General features: G+C 33.5%; 1 protein-coding gene across 2 annotated transcripts in view; it reads left to right on the top strand.

Annotated features, from left to right (window-relative positions):
• Positions 1–3,147: 3,147 nt before the first annotated feature.
• Positions 3,148–15,864, top strand: part of LOC143237071 (cell adhesion molecule Dscam1-like) — a 67,860-nt gene continuing 55,143 nt past the window's right edge. For both annotated transcript variants that reach the window (XM_076475911.1, XM_076475912.1), the window contains exon 1: positions 3,148–3,445. In XM_076475911.1, the coding sequence (XP_076332026.1) occupies positions 3,397–3,445 (49 nt within the window). In that variant the 5' untranslated portion in view covers positions 3,148–3,396. The remainder of the gene's footprint in view (positions 3,446–15,864) is intronic.

Below are 15,864 nucleotides of genomic sequence, written 5' to 3' on the forward strand. Positions count from 1 at the left end.
AATTCGCTTTTCTGATGAGTTTTGAAGGTAACACCCATTAAACCGTACACAGTTTTATGTGTTAACTGTATAACATGTTATTGTGTTAACTAACCAGATGTAGGTGGCGGGAAGCTTTACCAAGATTATAAAGCAGATGCGTCTTTATTGAACTCGGTGGGGGAGGGTGGATGTAGTAACTGTGGATAATATAAAGCAGATATTAATTGCACATGCACAAAGTTTTTGTTGTTGTTTTGGAATTTCATGTAAAGCTACACGAGGGCTATCTGCGCTAGTCGTCCCTAATTTAGCAGTGTAAGACTACAAGAAAGTCATCACCACCCACTGATAACTCTTGGGCTACTCTTTTACCAACGAATAGTGGGATTGACCATAACATTATAACACTCCCACGGCTGAAAAGACGACCATGTTTGGTGTGACGGAGATTCGAACCTGCGACCCTTGGATTACGAGTCCAAAGGTTTTTTTTTATTTCTGGAACTTTTAAGAATTGTGTGTTTTTTTCTTATAGCAAAGTCACATCAAGCTATCTGCTGAGCTCACCGAGGGGAATCGAACCCCTGATTTTAGCGTTGTAAATCCGTAGACTTACCGCTGTACTTGTAGGGGGCTTTCCAGGAACTAAGAAAATTCGTAACACCACAAACGCTGTCGTGATTATCGATAATCAGATTATTAACATTATGTTATTACAGCATCACCCTACGAGAACAGTTTATTCGCGGCAATTTTGAAGGATTATTATGTTAAAATTCGGGGTTCGATCCCTACAGTGGCCATAGTGAATAGTTTGTTGTTGTTGTTTTTTAATTTCGCGTAAAGCTACACGAGGGCTATCTGCGCTAGCCTTCCATAATTTAGCAGTGTAAGAGCAAGCATGTTTAGTGTGACGGAGATTCGAACCCGCGCCACTCGAATTAAGAATCGAGTGCCTTGCCATCTTGCCGTGCCGGGCTATTTCATAGATACAATGCGGTTAAAGTTAATACAGTTTAAATACCCTTTCCCTCGCAAACAATAGTTGAATATGAGAAAAAATCAACTAAAAGCAACGTTAGTTTATAAAAAATATATCTAATAGTATAGAAATCTTACTGCTTTGAAATATTTAGATACACCATCTAAACACTACAAACAGTATGCTCAGTAAACCCAACTTACCATTTTCATTGTTGTGATTACGCTGTTCAGATCAGTATCGTCCATAATTGATAATAATTATTGTGAAAAAAATTAATCCGTAAAAGATTTAAATTAAATTGTCATTATATTAGTTAAAATGCATGTTAATATATAGTGCTAACTGTTACTTCACTATTGATATTTTTCAAAGAAAAAATTAATTATTCCACAAGAATGAAACTGTTATAGTCACACTAAACGGGTCTGGCATGGCTAGGTGGTAAAGGCGCTCCTCTCGTAACCTGAGGTTCGCGGGTTCAAATCCCTATCGCACCAAACATAGTCGCTCTTTTAGACGTAAGGTCGTTATAATGTCACGGGCAATCCCACTCTTTGTTGGTAAAGAAGTAGCCTAAGAGTTGGTGTTGGGTGATGATGACTAGCTGCCTTCCCTCGAGTCTTACACTGCTAAATTAGGGACGGCTAGCACAAATAGCTCTCGTGTAGCTTTGCGCGAAATTCACAAACAAAACACATTACAAAAATAATAATAATAACTCACAACTCCTCCACACAAGCCTTAAAACTGATAGAATCATCTTCAAACAGCCCACGAATTGTGAAACTGCTATAATCGCATTCAAAAATCTCAAAACTCATCCAAACCAGACTGAAACTGATGTAATCATATTCAAACAACACCCAACTCATCCATTCTGGACGTAAACAGGCATAATCGTACTAAACGAACTTAACGTCTCACCCACATAATAATTAAACAGGTACTATCGGAGGCGAACGATTCAAATTCATCCACGTTAGACTTAAACTGGCAATCAGATTGAAGTCATAGCTAGCTTATCCACACCAAACTTAAAGTGGTGATACGTTATTGCTTTATTTTTGTTGTTGTTATTAGTTTTAAGAGTTCACTTTTCTAGTTACAACAAAGGTCACTGTCATCGGTGCAAATGAAATAAGTTGTCTTCATTAGGTTCTAAAATATTCGTTTTCAAAACTTTTTAACCCTCACAAGCCTGTTATAGTTTTCCAATGAATTTTCTTTATCCTGCAAAACTTTGACATTTTACAACTAATTTCAAACATATCCTGTTGTCTTCTTAGTTCGATGTTCCTGAAAGTTTCTTATAGTTTAATATTTACAACCACACACACAAAAGATCGCTTGTCCTCAAAATATCAGATACAACTTTTACCTTATAATATTTTTATTAAATTATGTATGGAAAGATGAATAAATAAAATTTATAATATATGTGTAATCAATCTTTATTACTCAGAAAGAGGCTCGGCATGGCCGGGTGGTTAAGGAACTCGACTAATAATCCGAGGGTCGCGGGTTCAAATCTTCGTCATACCAAACATGTTCGACCTTTTAGCCTTGAAGGGCGTTATAATATGACGGTGAATCCCACTATTCGTTGGTTAAAAAGTAACTTAAGTGTTGGCGGTGGGTGATGATGACTAACTGCCTTCCCTCTAGCCTTACACTGCTAAATTAGAGACGGCTAGCACAGATAGCCCTCGTGTAGCGTTGCACGAAATTCAAAAACAAACAAGCAAACCTTCCTCCTGTAGAAATCATGTAAAATTCTGTGTACACTTATGTGATCTGTTTAACTTTCTTTCAAGAATTTAAAGTAGCAAGCGAATGGAATTTCGTGAATTTCTGACGCCCAGAATTAACAATGCTGAAAATTATTAACGTTTTCATGTAACAACAGTTTATTTGATCACTTGAAACGTTGAATGATTTAGTTATTTAGATATATTTTGTCAGTTAAAAAAAATGACTTTGTCATTCTCACATCAATTAAATTAAAATATTTTATATAAACCTCTAAAGACTATTCTGGTATGTTAAGATATAAATGATAATAACTTCAGATGGAAGGATTTTGATTTACTACTCTTATTTTCCGAACTATGTTTTTCATGCGCTACAACACAATATCCACTATGTAAAACGTAAGACGGGGTATGAACAAGCTCAGCAGGCGGAGCTTAAAACGCAGTGGGTGAGCTGGAGTGGACGTCGATATCACATGAGATCCAACAGCTTGTGGTTAAAGCTTAGGCTCAGTTGTACTAATAGTAATTCGGGCATTGTAGATGCCCGAGGCTTGATAAAACATACATTTTTTTATCAAATCTACTAAACAAAAACTGATTAACTTTTTTATTAAACTCTGTGAGACGAAAAAACTTCGTGTAAAAGATAAACGACGGGACTGAAAATTGGAGAAAATGAAGATAAACACTTTATCGTTGTTCTGGACATCGACTCTGTGTGTCGGTAGGTAATAAGTTAAAACTTAATATCAGTGCGTAGGCAAAAGGAGAGAAAAACTATATGAAATAAAAGTGATAATATGTTCAGTACTCTTTACTGACACCTATTTTGGGTTTATTAAATCACAAAATACTTAACAGAAAATCCCTTAGACTGTCGGTTCTATTTAGTGAAGTTAGTATTAACTATGGTGTGCATTAAAACATTCAAGGTATTGTTAGCATATAAGTTACAGTGTCACGTTTTTTATACCATTTAATGGGAAGTATTAGAAATTATAATTGAAGTTAGGTTATTTGATATATAAAGAATTCCGTTAACCCAAAAGGTCTAAGTTCCAGAACTGGTAAGATGTTTCAGCAGGACTATTTTCCGACATCCGAAGTAACTGGACTTTTCCGGGATTCGTAAGGTTTTAGAACCGTAACTTCTCACATTAGATATGCGTCACTTCTTACGGACCTACTGATTTATGTAATCTGCGTCATGGGAATTCTTTATGAGTGAATAACATCACATTACCTTAATTCAGATTATTAACAATATCAGTTTATGAAGGTGCTTGAGATAATTCCAATCTTACTAGCTAACTCAGAGGAAATTTACACCTTACTATATCTTCAGCGATATTGTATTCTTTACAAGATAATATTTCTCAAGATAATTTTATCCCGAATTTGGTAAATAATGGTACTACAATCTGGTGTAGATCGAGAATGAAAATGGCTTTTTACTCTCTTTTTTTAGATGTATTTTTTCTGTAGATAAGTTGATCATACTTTTGTATTATTACTATTGCGTTTTACTTCAGTGTTTTTTATTTTGTTTGTCTTGCATGATACTTTCCATTTATCTATGGATAAGCTGATCATACTTCTGTATTATTATTGTTGCATTTTACTTCAGTTTTTCTGTTTTGTTTGTCTTGAATGATACTTTCCATTTATCTATGGATAAGCTGATCATATTTCTGTATTAACTTCAGTTTTTCTATTTTGCTTGTCTTGAATGATACTTTACATTTGTGTATAGATAAGTTAATCATACTTCTGTATCATTACTATTGCGTTTTACTTCACTGTTTCTATTTTGTTTGTCTTGCATGATACTTTACATTTATCTATGGATAAGCTGATTATACTTCTGTATTATTATTGTTGCATTTTACTTCAGTTTTTCTGTTTTGTTTGTCTTGAATGATACTTTCCATTTATCTATGGATAAGCTGATCATATTTCTGTATTAACTTCAGTTTTTCTATTTTGCTTGTCTTGAATGATACTTTACATTTGTGTATAGATAAGTTAATCATACTTCTGTATCATTATTATTGCGTTTTACTTCACTGTTTCTATTTTGCTTGTCGTGAATGATACTTTACATTTATCTATGGATAAGCTGATCATACTTCTGTATTATTATTGTTGCGTTTTACTTCAGTTTTTCTATTTTGTTTGTCTTGAATGATACTTTCCATTTATGTATGGATAAGTTGATCATATTTCTGTATTAACTTCAGTTTTTCTATTTTGCTTGTCTTGAATGATACTTTACATTTGTGTATAGATAAGTTAATCATACTTCTGTATTATTATTATTGCGTTTTACTTCACTGTTTCTATTTTGCTTGTCGTGAATGATACTTTACATTTATCTATGGATAAGCTGATCATACTTCTGTATTATTATTTTTGCATTTTACTTCAGTTTTTCTATTTTGTTTGTCTTGAATGATACTTTCCATTTATGTATGAATAAGTTAGTCATACTTCTGTATTATTATTATTGCGTTTTACTTCTGTTTTTGTATTGTCTTGAATGAAAAATTTCCGTTTAAATTAGCATTAAGCAGCTAGATTTGTTTCTGCGATCTATTCAAACACATTTCAACTGTTTGATCTTATAAGAAATGAGTGATTTATTTGTTAGTGAAAAAAATGTCACATAAAATTAATGCATTAATTAGTTGAAAACTACATAGGACTTGAAGATGCAACAGGTAATTCGCAAGTAAATAAATGGCTATAAGGCAAGGCTTTAGTAAAAACAACTTAGTTTTTAAAAAGATGAATGTTACTACTATGAACGGCAGATGTATCTATAAGTTTTTGGTTTTTAAATATTACGTGTAGCGAAAAACAATCAATTTCTTATATCTAAGTAAGATTAATTTATAACCTTTGGACTATCACAACTAAGTATTTACAACCTCTGAGTTTAGCTGTTCAAAGCTTGTGTGTTTAATCATTATATCCAATAATACTGATTAGAATAAATAAATAATCACCGCTAAATATTGGTTAACTGTAACCATGATAGAAGTAGGTAAATAAAACGAAAACTTTGAAACATTGTTAAATCATCAAACTTAAAACATTTCTAACAGTACTCAAATACTTGAAGTTTTTGTCGTTGAATCATATCCAAAATGTTGACACAAAAAATCGCTAATTAAAAATATTTCACATGATCTCTTTAAATACGTCACGCACTATATTTTATCTAGTTTTATGTTATATTACAATTAGTTACGTTTAAACACAATCAGCAAGGATGCGATGTAACGTAAAATTTTTGTGCACTCTTTACACGAAATTGTCAGTGTGAACGTCTTTTAGTTTGAGCTGAGAATACATACATGATACGAGTCATTTTTTATTTAAAAACAAGTTAAATCAGCTAAGATGTTGCTATAACTATTAAAACAATGTTTGGACGTACGTGTAAATTCTACAAAGCTAATAAAAGATCTACAATATAACAAAATTATTGATTAGTCAGAAAGCAAATCACTAGTATCGGATATAGTATTTCTTGTTTATTATTTTTAATATAAATTTTACACTATTTCAAAATAGTAGTTTCGAACTGGTATTTTTATAAAGCTACAAAGCTTTCGCTGTTCCTAGCGTGGTACAACTGATCTGAAGGAAGACAGCCAGACATTACTATCTTACTATTCACTGTTTACGCTAAGAGATTGACTGTCAGTCTTAAAACACATTCACAACTTTATGTGCGAGGAATATGTTAAAAATTTAACGGTTCGAACCCTATTCGCCAGTTCCAGAACCCAGAGCTTTTACCAAAAGGTAAGCAAAAACTATTAGGTGTGTCTTTATGAAAGTTACATTTGCTATACAACTCGATTACTTGTGTCTTAGGAAAACAAGTAAATTGTTATAAGTTCTTACTTCAAAAATAGTTTCAATCAAGGAAATACGTTAAAAATCTAGCAACAGTTAAATAATCTATATTTCCATGCTATCAAAAGTGAAGAAATTATGAGCAACAATAGTTATGCTTAAATAAGTTAAGGATGGTTTTACAAAGATTATCTTATAAATTTATAGGAAAATGGTTCCTTTAGCTTGAACTTTGATCAACGCTACACAAGAGCTATCTATCTGCACTAGCTATCTCTAATTTAGTAGTGTAAAACTAGAAAGAAGAAAGCTGGTCATCCTCACCAGCTCTTGAGCTACTATTTTAGCAACGAATAGTGGAATTGACTGTCACATTATAAAGGGCGAGCATGCTCGGTAATGGAGATTCGAACCCGCAACTCTCAAATGACGAGTCGAGCGCCTTAATTCCCAGGTCTTTATAGAAAAATAATGGATGGTTTCTTAATAAAACAAAAATTTAGTTGGTTGTCTAGGATTGACAAGTTATGAACATATAGTTAGGAAGAACTTAATAAGTTGTGAACAAAAGAATTCGAGAGCTATGAAAAAAATAAGTTTTTTTTTACGGCATTTTACATATATTGTCAGTTTAGGACATAAACTAGCTTTAACAAGTCACTAGTTATTTTGCAGTTCTGATTTACTCAGTTTCTTACTTTGACCAAAGCTATTAATAAACAACTGCGAATATGTCGAAGTGTTCGGAACCGTGCGCCTGATTGCACAGAAAGTGCAATACATATGAATGTACAACTACCAGTTGTAAAGTTTGGATAGAGTTTAAGCTCGCTTTTAGTGTGTGCTGTTAAGTTTCGCAGAGGAAAAAACAGTCGCAGGGTCTTTGCCAAAAAGGCTTTCTTGCCTAGGGCGTCATGAATGTGCCTACACAGCATTACTCTGTTATTTCTTTCCTCAATCACGAAAAACAAATTACAGGTTGGCCTCTCCCCCTCCACCACCCTCGTACCTGAAGGTTTTCTTCCTCCCTTCATCTTCCACCCTGCTATTCAGCACTGTTAATGGTTCTTCGACCTCCTCCCCAGGCCCAGTTTTGGAATCTACGAAACAACGCAAAATGACAAGGCAAACAGAAACTGCCTTACCATTCGGTAATAATATACATTTAACACCAACGCAGTGCTATCGTAAGAGACATATTTACATTTTTTCCTTATTTTGTGCTTTTTCTTTTATGGCGACTCCGTCAAGCTGTGGACAATAATATGAGAGAGTCACATTTTTCTTTGTGAAGATAATGTATGGGTGGTTCTGAAAACTTCCATAATGTCCAGCATGTTCATCTGCACTAGCCCTGAGTTGCTAGGATACAGGTCCATTATAGCTGTTTATTTTGTTTGTATTGGTCATTTAGTATAAGATAATTATTTTGCAACTAATGGTGTTCTTTACCTTCTAGTCGAATTTTTTAATAAAGTGATGGGCTAGGACCTTGTCATCACCTTTTATATTATCAATGTTCTCTTCAGGAAGTGGTCTAGATAAAAAAAACTGGGAAAAGTATGTTCTGTTATTCATGCTTTTCGAGAACTTGAGGTTCACCAATCTGAGGTAGGTTCAGTTGCGTAATTTGAGATTAATCATTTCTGCGGCAATGGAAGATCTAGCATATTACAGACTCGTTATTGATTCATTACAGTAAGAAGAAGAGCAAAGAGAACGAGTACACACCCTCGATCCGCCGCATATTTTTGGATTTTTAGTTTCAGTGTTTTCCTGAAACTCGGTCCTAATTCGATTGCTCAATCTTAATGGTAAGCCTTATTTGTGAACTTGTTAAGTGCCAAGCTGATTATTACATCGTCGCATTGAGTTACTTTTATCCGTACTGCAATTATCACATTATTTTAAATCTATAGATGCACATGTTTGTGAATCGAATTTTTTAAAGGGCTGTATAGCTTAACTTTATTCGTTTTTTCTCGTGAATAATACGGCTGAGAAAGCTATTCCATAAATTCAATTATTGTGCGTTTTTAAATGTATTTTTCAGTTGTTTTGTTTTTCTTTTCATCTCTCTTCCGAGAAATTAACAAAGATCATAAGCTAGCTACAAGATGTCCTGTCGTTTAGATGAGGACATTTTCTGCAACGTGGGAGTATTCATTTACAAAACCGCGCTTTTTATTGCGCGCGCATAAATTACAAAGCTTTACCTGCTTCACCCAAGCAACAGTTTGCTAATATAATGCGCGTGATGATCACTAGGTGCACTCCACCCGTTATAGAGTCTGTGCGCACGGGTAGTTCTATTCAGTTGCCATTACAATAGAAGTCCAACACCAGAGGGGCAGTCTGTCATAAAACTCATCTAAACTGTCACGACGTGTAGCTGTTATACAACCCAACCCAATTTCTTTGTAAGCTTTCAAAGGTTATAAGTAACCATAACCCATCAGGTTACCTATAATTCATCAGTAGCTATTCTTACCCTGAAACATCGTGACCAAAGAGATTTAACACTTTAATTGACTAGTTTTCCTACTTTCTTTTTGTTTTTTCGAAACTCCCAATATGTTATTTTACTTGGGTATCACATTATAATATCATTTAGGTTTCAATAATAGAACAGTAATAATATCAAGTTGTCTTAACATTAGAACACTAATAACAAACTGGTAATGAATTATAAGAATAACGAATTGGTTTATTTTGATGGGGACATACAATATGTACCCCAGAAAAAGTATTTGCTAGGACTATAAATCAATGTCTATCAATTTATTATTATATTAGCATACTATACTTAAATATTTAAGTTTAAGTTAGTAGTTAATATTTTATTTGGTTCTTTAAGAATTTGGTCTGTATTTGGGTGTGTGAGGACTTCTAATCATACAAAATATATCCATCATTTCTATAATTTGTCAGTTCTGTCCTCACTCTTTTTGTTTGCTTTCTAGAATTTTAAAACCTGAGGAAAAATAAATTTGTCATGCAGGCGTGGGGAATCTTGTGTTTCTGCACGTGCCTGTCTCTAGGCGATAGTGTGAACCCGAAGTTTTACCATTGCCCAATTGCCTGCAGCTTTTCAAACAGTCTCCAACTGTCATGGTCTGATTTCCTAACAGTAAAAGTAAGATGGATAATAGATGGTTTAAAGTGATTGGGTGTATGTTTTAGGTTTGATGTCCTAATGGTCAACCGACTCTCAAGAACTACTTTCACTCCTACCAGGTTCTGTTGTTGTCTTAAATTTGATTCGTTGGGTGGTCCATACATGGCATTTCCTGAATTTCCATCCCCACCCCATTGAAGTGTATAAAGACCTTACTCGCAAAGGCAAACGTAAAGAAAGACGTCACAATAACAACCAACAGAATTCTATAGAAAAATTGTCCAACCATTTAAACTTGATGTCAGTTTGTTTCCTCCCACACCTTCATTCAGCCTCGTGATGTTCTTAAAATCACCTACAGTGAGAATACTTCGAAATCATGGAGTAACAAAATAATTTGTCGCCAAGATGAAAATTTTACAAATTGTTATTGATTGACTTTGACAACCAGCGAAACTTTGACAATTTTATGTTATGAAAACCCTGGTAGAGAAAACAAGGTTATTTAAAGTGATATTTTTAAAGTCCTACAAAAGAAACTAAATTTAATTGTATAATACAAGTCATAGTGAATATAAGAACGCTAACACTTTTCTGTTTGTTTATATCTTTCGTAAGGATGTTCAAAAAAGGAATGACCACGAAACTAATTAACCAATAACGAAATTTTGTCAAACCCATACAACCCGATTATCACATTATTGACGTGAAATAATAGGATATAATAATATAAATACAGTTTAACAAGTATTACTCAAGTTTGCAACTAAACTGTTTTGAATTTCGCGCAAAGCTACACGAGATCTATCTGCGCTAGCCGTCCCTAATTTAACAATGTAAGACTAGTCATCACCACTCACCGCTACAAAAGAGTAGTAAGATTGACCGTCCTATTATAACGAGCCCACGGCTGAAAGGGCGAGCGTGTTTGGTGCGATGGGGATTCGAACCCGCGACCCTCGGATTACGAGTCGAACGCCTTAACCCACATGGCCAACATTTTTGTCACTGCCAGTAAACCTAATTTTTAATGCCAACATTTTTAGTCGGTGATTTATCAGACTAAATGAAAATGTCCTGAAGAAGTATAAATCGTCTGAATACATTTGTATCCATGGCAAAGCTGCCATACAGTTCATTCAGTCCGTTACACTTCTTTTTTTAACCCAATACTACACAGTGGATTATCTCCAGTCTGTTCTGCAGGAATTCGACCCTCGGATTTTTTCATTCAAAGTCCATAAACTTACCACTGGCTCAATAGATGAATCACAGCTTTGTCTGTGAAGATGAAATAACTTTGAGATGTTATATAAAATTAATATACTTTGAAAACGAACCGGCATACAGACTGTCAGTTGTTATAAAACTGCATTATAAACAACCGTAAAAGAATACTGATTGGTGAACATAGCAAAGAAAAAGAATACACATATTATTTAAGTTAACCAAGTCTCTGCTCAAGGATCGACGTCAGAAGGTGGAATTCAGCATATTTAAACATTGTTTATGTAATTGTAATCGACGCTTATGACCGATGAACTGCACTTTGAGAGGGTGTCATTGACGTGACTGTTAGATTCAAACTGAAGTCCATTGTGTGTATAGAATCCCACGTGAAATATATCTGTTTATATATATATATTGTGGCCGCAGAAGGAAGCTAGGCGAAGATTTGTAAACAGTATACACATTTAATAAAAATGTTTGCATTAAACCTTCAAGAGAAACGAGTCTATATATTTCACGAAGTATATGTAATTTTGAATTTTAAATATTTTGAAAACGTGTACAAACACTTCTTCAGTAAACGATAAACCTTTTGTCCATAAGTATCGCAAAGTCTAGAAATATATTAAAAATCATATAGTTAACTTTTACGCAATATTTATATTGTTTGTTTGTGTTTTGTTATAGCAAACACACATCGGGCTATCTGTTGAGTCTACCGCATATTTACATAGAACCTAATTATCTTAAAAATCAGAGCTATTAATAAACAACTATGACTTGAATTTATTATAGGAATTCATCTAATGAGATAAACGTTTCAGTCTGTTTTAGATATCATTTTAGCACAGAGAGATCAAATAAGTTTTGACCATAAAAATGTGTGGATTTAATTTGTAAAGCTAATTAAATATTTGTTGTATTTCGAGAAATGAGATAAAGGCTTAAATAAAGAAATTAGGAATCTGGTTCATGGGAGTATTTTAACATTTTATCAGAGAAATAACTTCTATTTTCCAACTAATTTCTTGGTAATCTAATACAGTTTTGTTAAGTTATGATTAACAGAGCATAATCTGTTTATGCACTGCTATAATTCATTCAGAAAAGTACTGAAGCTTGCCCTTTGAGGTAGATTACTTTACTGGCATTGTTTATAAAATGTACTTGGAGCTTTTAATACGAAACTGACAGGGAGACAAGTCTTACAGCTAAAGTTCCTGTGGACCGATTACAGTCTCATAAATTGAAAGAGCAAATGAGCCTTGAAGCTGTTTATTATTGTATTACGCCATAACCTTGTTGTGGTCCAAGTAACATGCTTGTGTTTACTTTGAAATAGGCTTTACTTTTGTGGTATATATCTGTCAAATTGGAGTGTGTTTATAACAGAGATATCATGGGTGTATACAATCGGATATTGACCTTAGGGTGAAAAACCTTAAGAGAGTGAAATGATGTAAAAAACCATTAGTGTGATTTTAAGTAATATTATTAACAATATGTGTCTGTTCAGGAGCACGTAAACCAGTAATGTTTAAATTAGAAAAGATTAAAACAAGATAAAAATCGACTCAGCAGTTAGACTATCTGTTTAAAAAGTTCTATGCTAGTCACTATCTGTATGTGACAATAGGCCTGAAGCAACTATACTTCGTTGCTTTACATAATAGACAATTTAGAAACAATTACGTTACTTGCCATCTTTGAAAAGGTAAAATCTTACATGAACTAAATTTACTCAACAAATTAAAAATAGTTTCATTAATATGAGGAAAAACTTTCCATTTTCGTCATAATTTAATGATCAGTGTCACAGTTGTAAAAACGTATTATTAAAAGAACATCCCAGTTCATCATGTCAATAGCAGTCTTAAGATAAAATATTGATAGGAATATCTACATATTTAGTTTTCTTTATCCACAGTTAAAAAGTTGACTGCACTGCTTATTAAAACTGAAAGATCGTACATAATCAAATCATTTAATTTCAGAAACTTGTGCTTCGCCCCAATGTAAAATCATCAATTTGCTTATCCTCTCTGAAAGCCAAGTCTTGTTATTTGAAACTTTTAATTTATCTGAATATAGAGCTTGACTGGAGAGATGTTTAGTCAGTTTCAAGTACCTTTTCTATGTTTTACGTACTTTAATTTGAAAGTGTTTCATACGTTTATGCACAGACTCAACAAAGTCTCATTGTTTGAGTAATTAGCTCAGCCTGCAATAGTTTCTTACACAGAACAATGGCTTCGTCTTCAGTGATGTAAAATACGCAGTCGGCTATTGCGGTATGGTTTCTGGCATGGCCAAGCGCGTAAGGCGTGCGACTCGTAATCCGAGGGTCGCGGGTTCGCGCCCGCATCGCGCCAAACATGCTCGCCCTTCCAGCCGTGCGGGCGTTATAATGTGACAAGTGACGATCAATCCCACTATTCGTTGGTAAAAGAGTAGCCCAAGAGTTGGCGGTGGGTGGTGATGACTAGCTGCCTTCCCTCTAGTATTACACTGCAAAATTAGGGACGGCTAGCACAGATAGCCCTCGAAATAGATAGCCACAGATAGCTTTGTGCGAAATTCCAAACTTCTGTATGGCTTTTGTTTTAAATCTTAAGAAGCGTTCGAGAACATACTTCATATTCTTTTTTTCTACAAAACATATCGGCTGACTGTATACATGTTCCTGGAGGAATTTTATATCTTTACCAATCCTACAGCTTAGATACGTTAGATATAAAATTGCATTTTTAATTCAAATATTATTATTATTTTCCTTCTTAAGATAAATAATACAATATGACTGTAACTGTGACTACACAGCACTATATTTATTGATGTTACCTGATAAAATGTTCTTGTAACCAGGATAATAAACTAGAATTGTACTGTTTTAACATCTAAATTTTTTTTCATGCACTATTTCAATCAAGGTATTTTATATTTTGTTGTAATAGAGAATAGCATTAGTTCTACAAGGTTAGTTAAAATGAATTAGTAAAATTCTAGAGCTTAAAGCATTTTTATAGACCAATAGTCTCCTCCCCACGAAAGCAAAGACGGAGAAATTTTTGCTAGTCTTTGGTATTATGATAAATTCCCTTTCAAGAGTTTTACCTGACCGATGTCTCTGAACATTTCCCTCGCTTCGTATTGTGCCTTTGTATACCACGTGGTTGGTAGTATTCAAGTGTTCACTATGCATCTTGAGACAGGCAAGTTTCTGTAAAGAAAGTCTTCGTATTTCTTGAATACACCCCAGAAATTTCAATAAATGCAGACAGAAATATGGGAACCTATTCTTCCCTTGTTGAAGACATTACAAACATGTATACAAAAACCACAAATATCTTTGCGGAACCATTTTTTAAGTCGGTATCTTTCATGTTAATCAAGTACAGCCCTGAGACGGTGATGAACTATTGTTAAAGAAACTTTGATTATCAGTTACATAGACGTAAGATATACGAAGAAAGGAATTTTAGAGGTTGGTGTAAGTGACCAGTAAGAAATATGTACCAGTAACATGATAAGCATTAATTATATCCAGAAAATAATACTACAGAACAATATTAATATAATATAGTGGAAATGATTTCATTTTCCGATTATCGTAAACATCAAACCGGCTTAAGAAAATCTGTACGTATAACTAACACATAAATAACTCGTATGGTTAATCGGGTGTAACAAATCGATCATTATTATGCTCAAATTCAAAATTGTTTCACTAAAACTGAATCTTAACTTTTTCATTTTAATTTGAGTTCATTATGTAAAAAGAAAATTGATTATGCATACAGATAATATATAACTTCTAAAGTCTTTCAAACAAAAAAGTGCCCTTAAGGAAAAGTGTAACACAATATATGTTTTCAAACTTTTCCATTCAAAATCTGTACGTAATTTAAAGTTCTTTGGCGTAAACCATTTAATAGCTGATATTTCAAATACATTAGTGTTAAAATAACCTCAAAGTTTTGCATTGGCTGAGAGACAAATTAATGAAAACATTCAATGTATTTTTAGGTAGGTAATCAGTTAAAGATATTGGGCGTGTGAGCGTTTCCCTTGTTTTAGCATAACTTATTGTTTTGAGGGTGTTCATTGTTCTCTTTTGTTGTTTTTTCCTTGTATTATAACAAAACTGGCTTGCTCCTTTGTTCCGATTCAAAAAAGAGGTCAGTCAGAACGTAAATAAGTTTCAAGGTTTTATGGCCGCATGCAAAAGTGTGCCCATGTTACTAGACAACTTTTTCAAAGTTTTAATTAGAATGTATGCTGTTTGACGAGGTTGTTGATCTAACGAACGTGCAAAAATTATAATATAACCGCTAACGACAGCATGTAAAAATAACAAGCTTCTTTAGAAAGGCAGTAAGATAAGTAGCAAGCTGGGCGCACCTCTTTTTTTTTAATATAATGCATTATATTCTTAAAAAGAACCATGTGTTAGTAGTGAAAAGCTTCATCAGGCCTTGTCTTAAATTTACCGGGTTTCGCTGAAGTTCAAAGATATTACAGTGTTGTTCGTAATTAGACCTCCTACGTATTTTATTTCTATTACACGATGACTATTATGGTTATAATATGTATATTGTAGTTCCGTAAATATCCTTTTATGGCATCTTTTAATTTTAAACTACTGACATAAAAAAGTGGTACCATTTGACCTGTTCATGTAAATATACTAACTTCGGTTTGGGGTTTAAGTTCCAAACGACTTCAACACTTTTCTTCGTTCTTTGAAAACTGAACACTTACAGAAGTAAATCTAATATAGTTTTATTTAAGTGTTTGTAGGAATTGTAAGTCCGTTTCTAACGATTTTGATTGAAAACCGTGTTTCTTAAAGTCACGTTCGTCAACTTAATCACGTTTCTTTTGCAATCGTAGCTTTTCAGTTAAAATAATTTGTGATGACATGGTTA

This window comes from Tachypleus tridentatus, chromosome 13 (assembly GCF_004210375.1).
Source record: "Tachypleus tridentatus isolate NWPU-2018 chromosome 13, ASM421037v1, whole genome shotgun sequence".
Taxonomy (NCBI): Eukaryota; Metazoa; Arthropoda; class Merostomata; order Xiphosura; family Limulidae; genus Tachypleus; species Tachypleus tridentatus.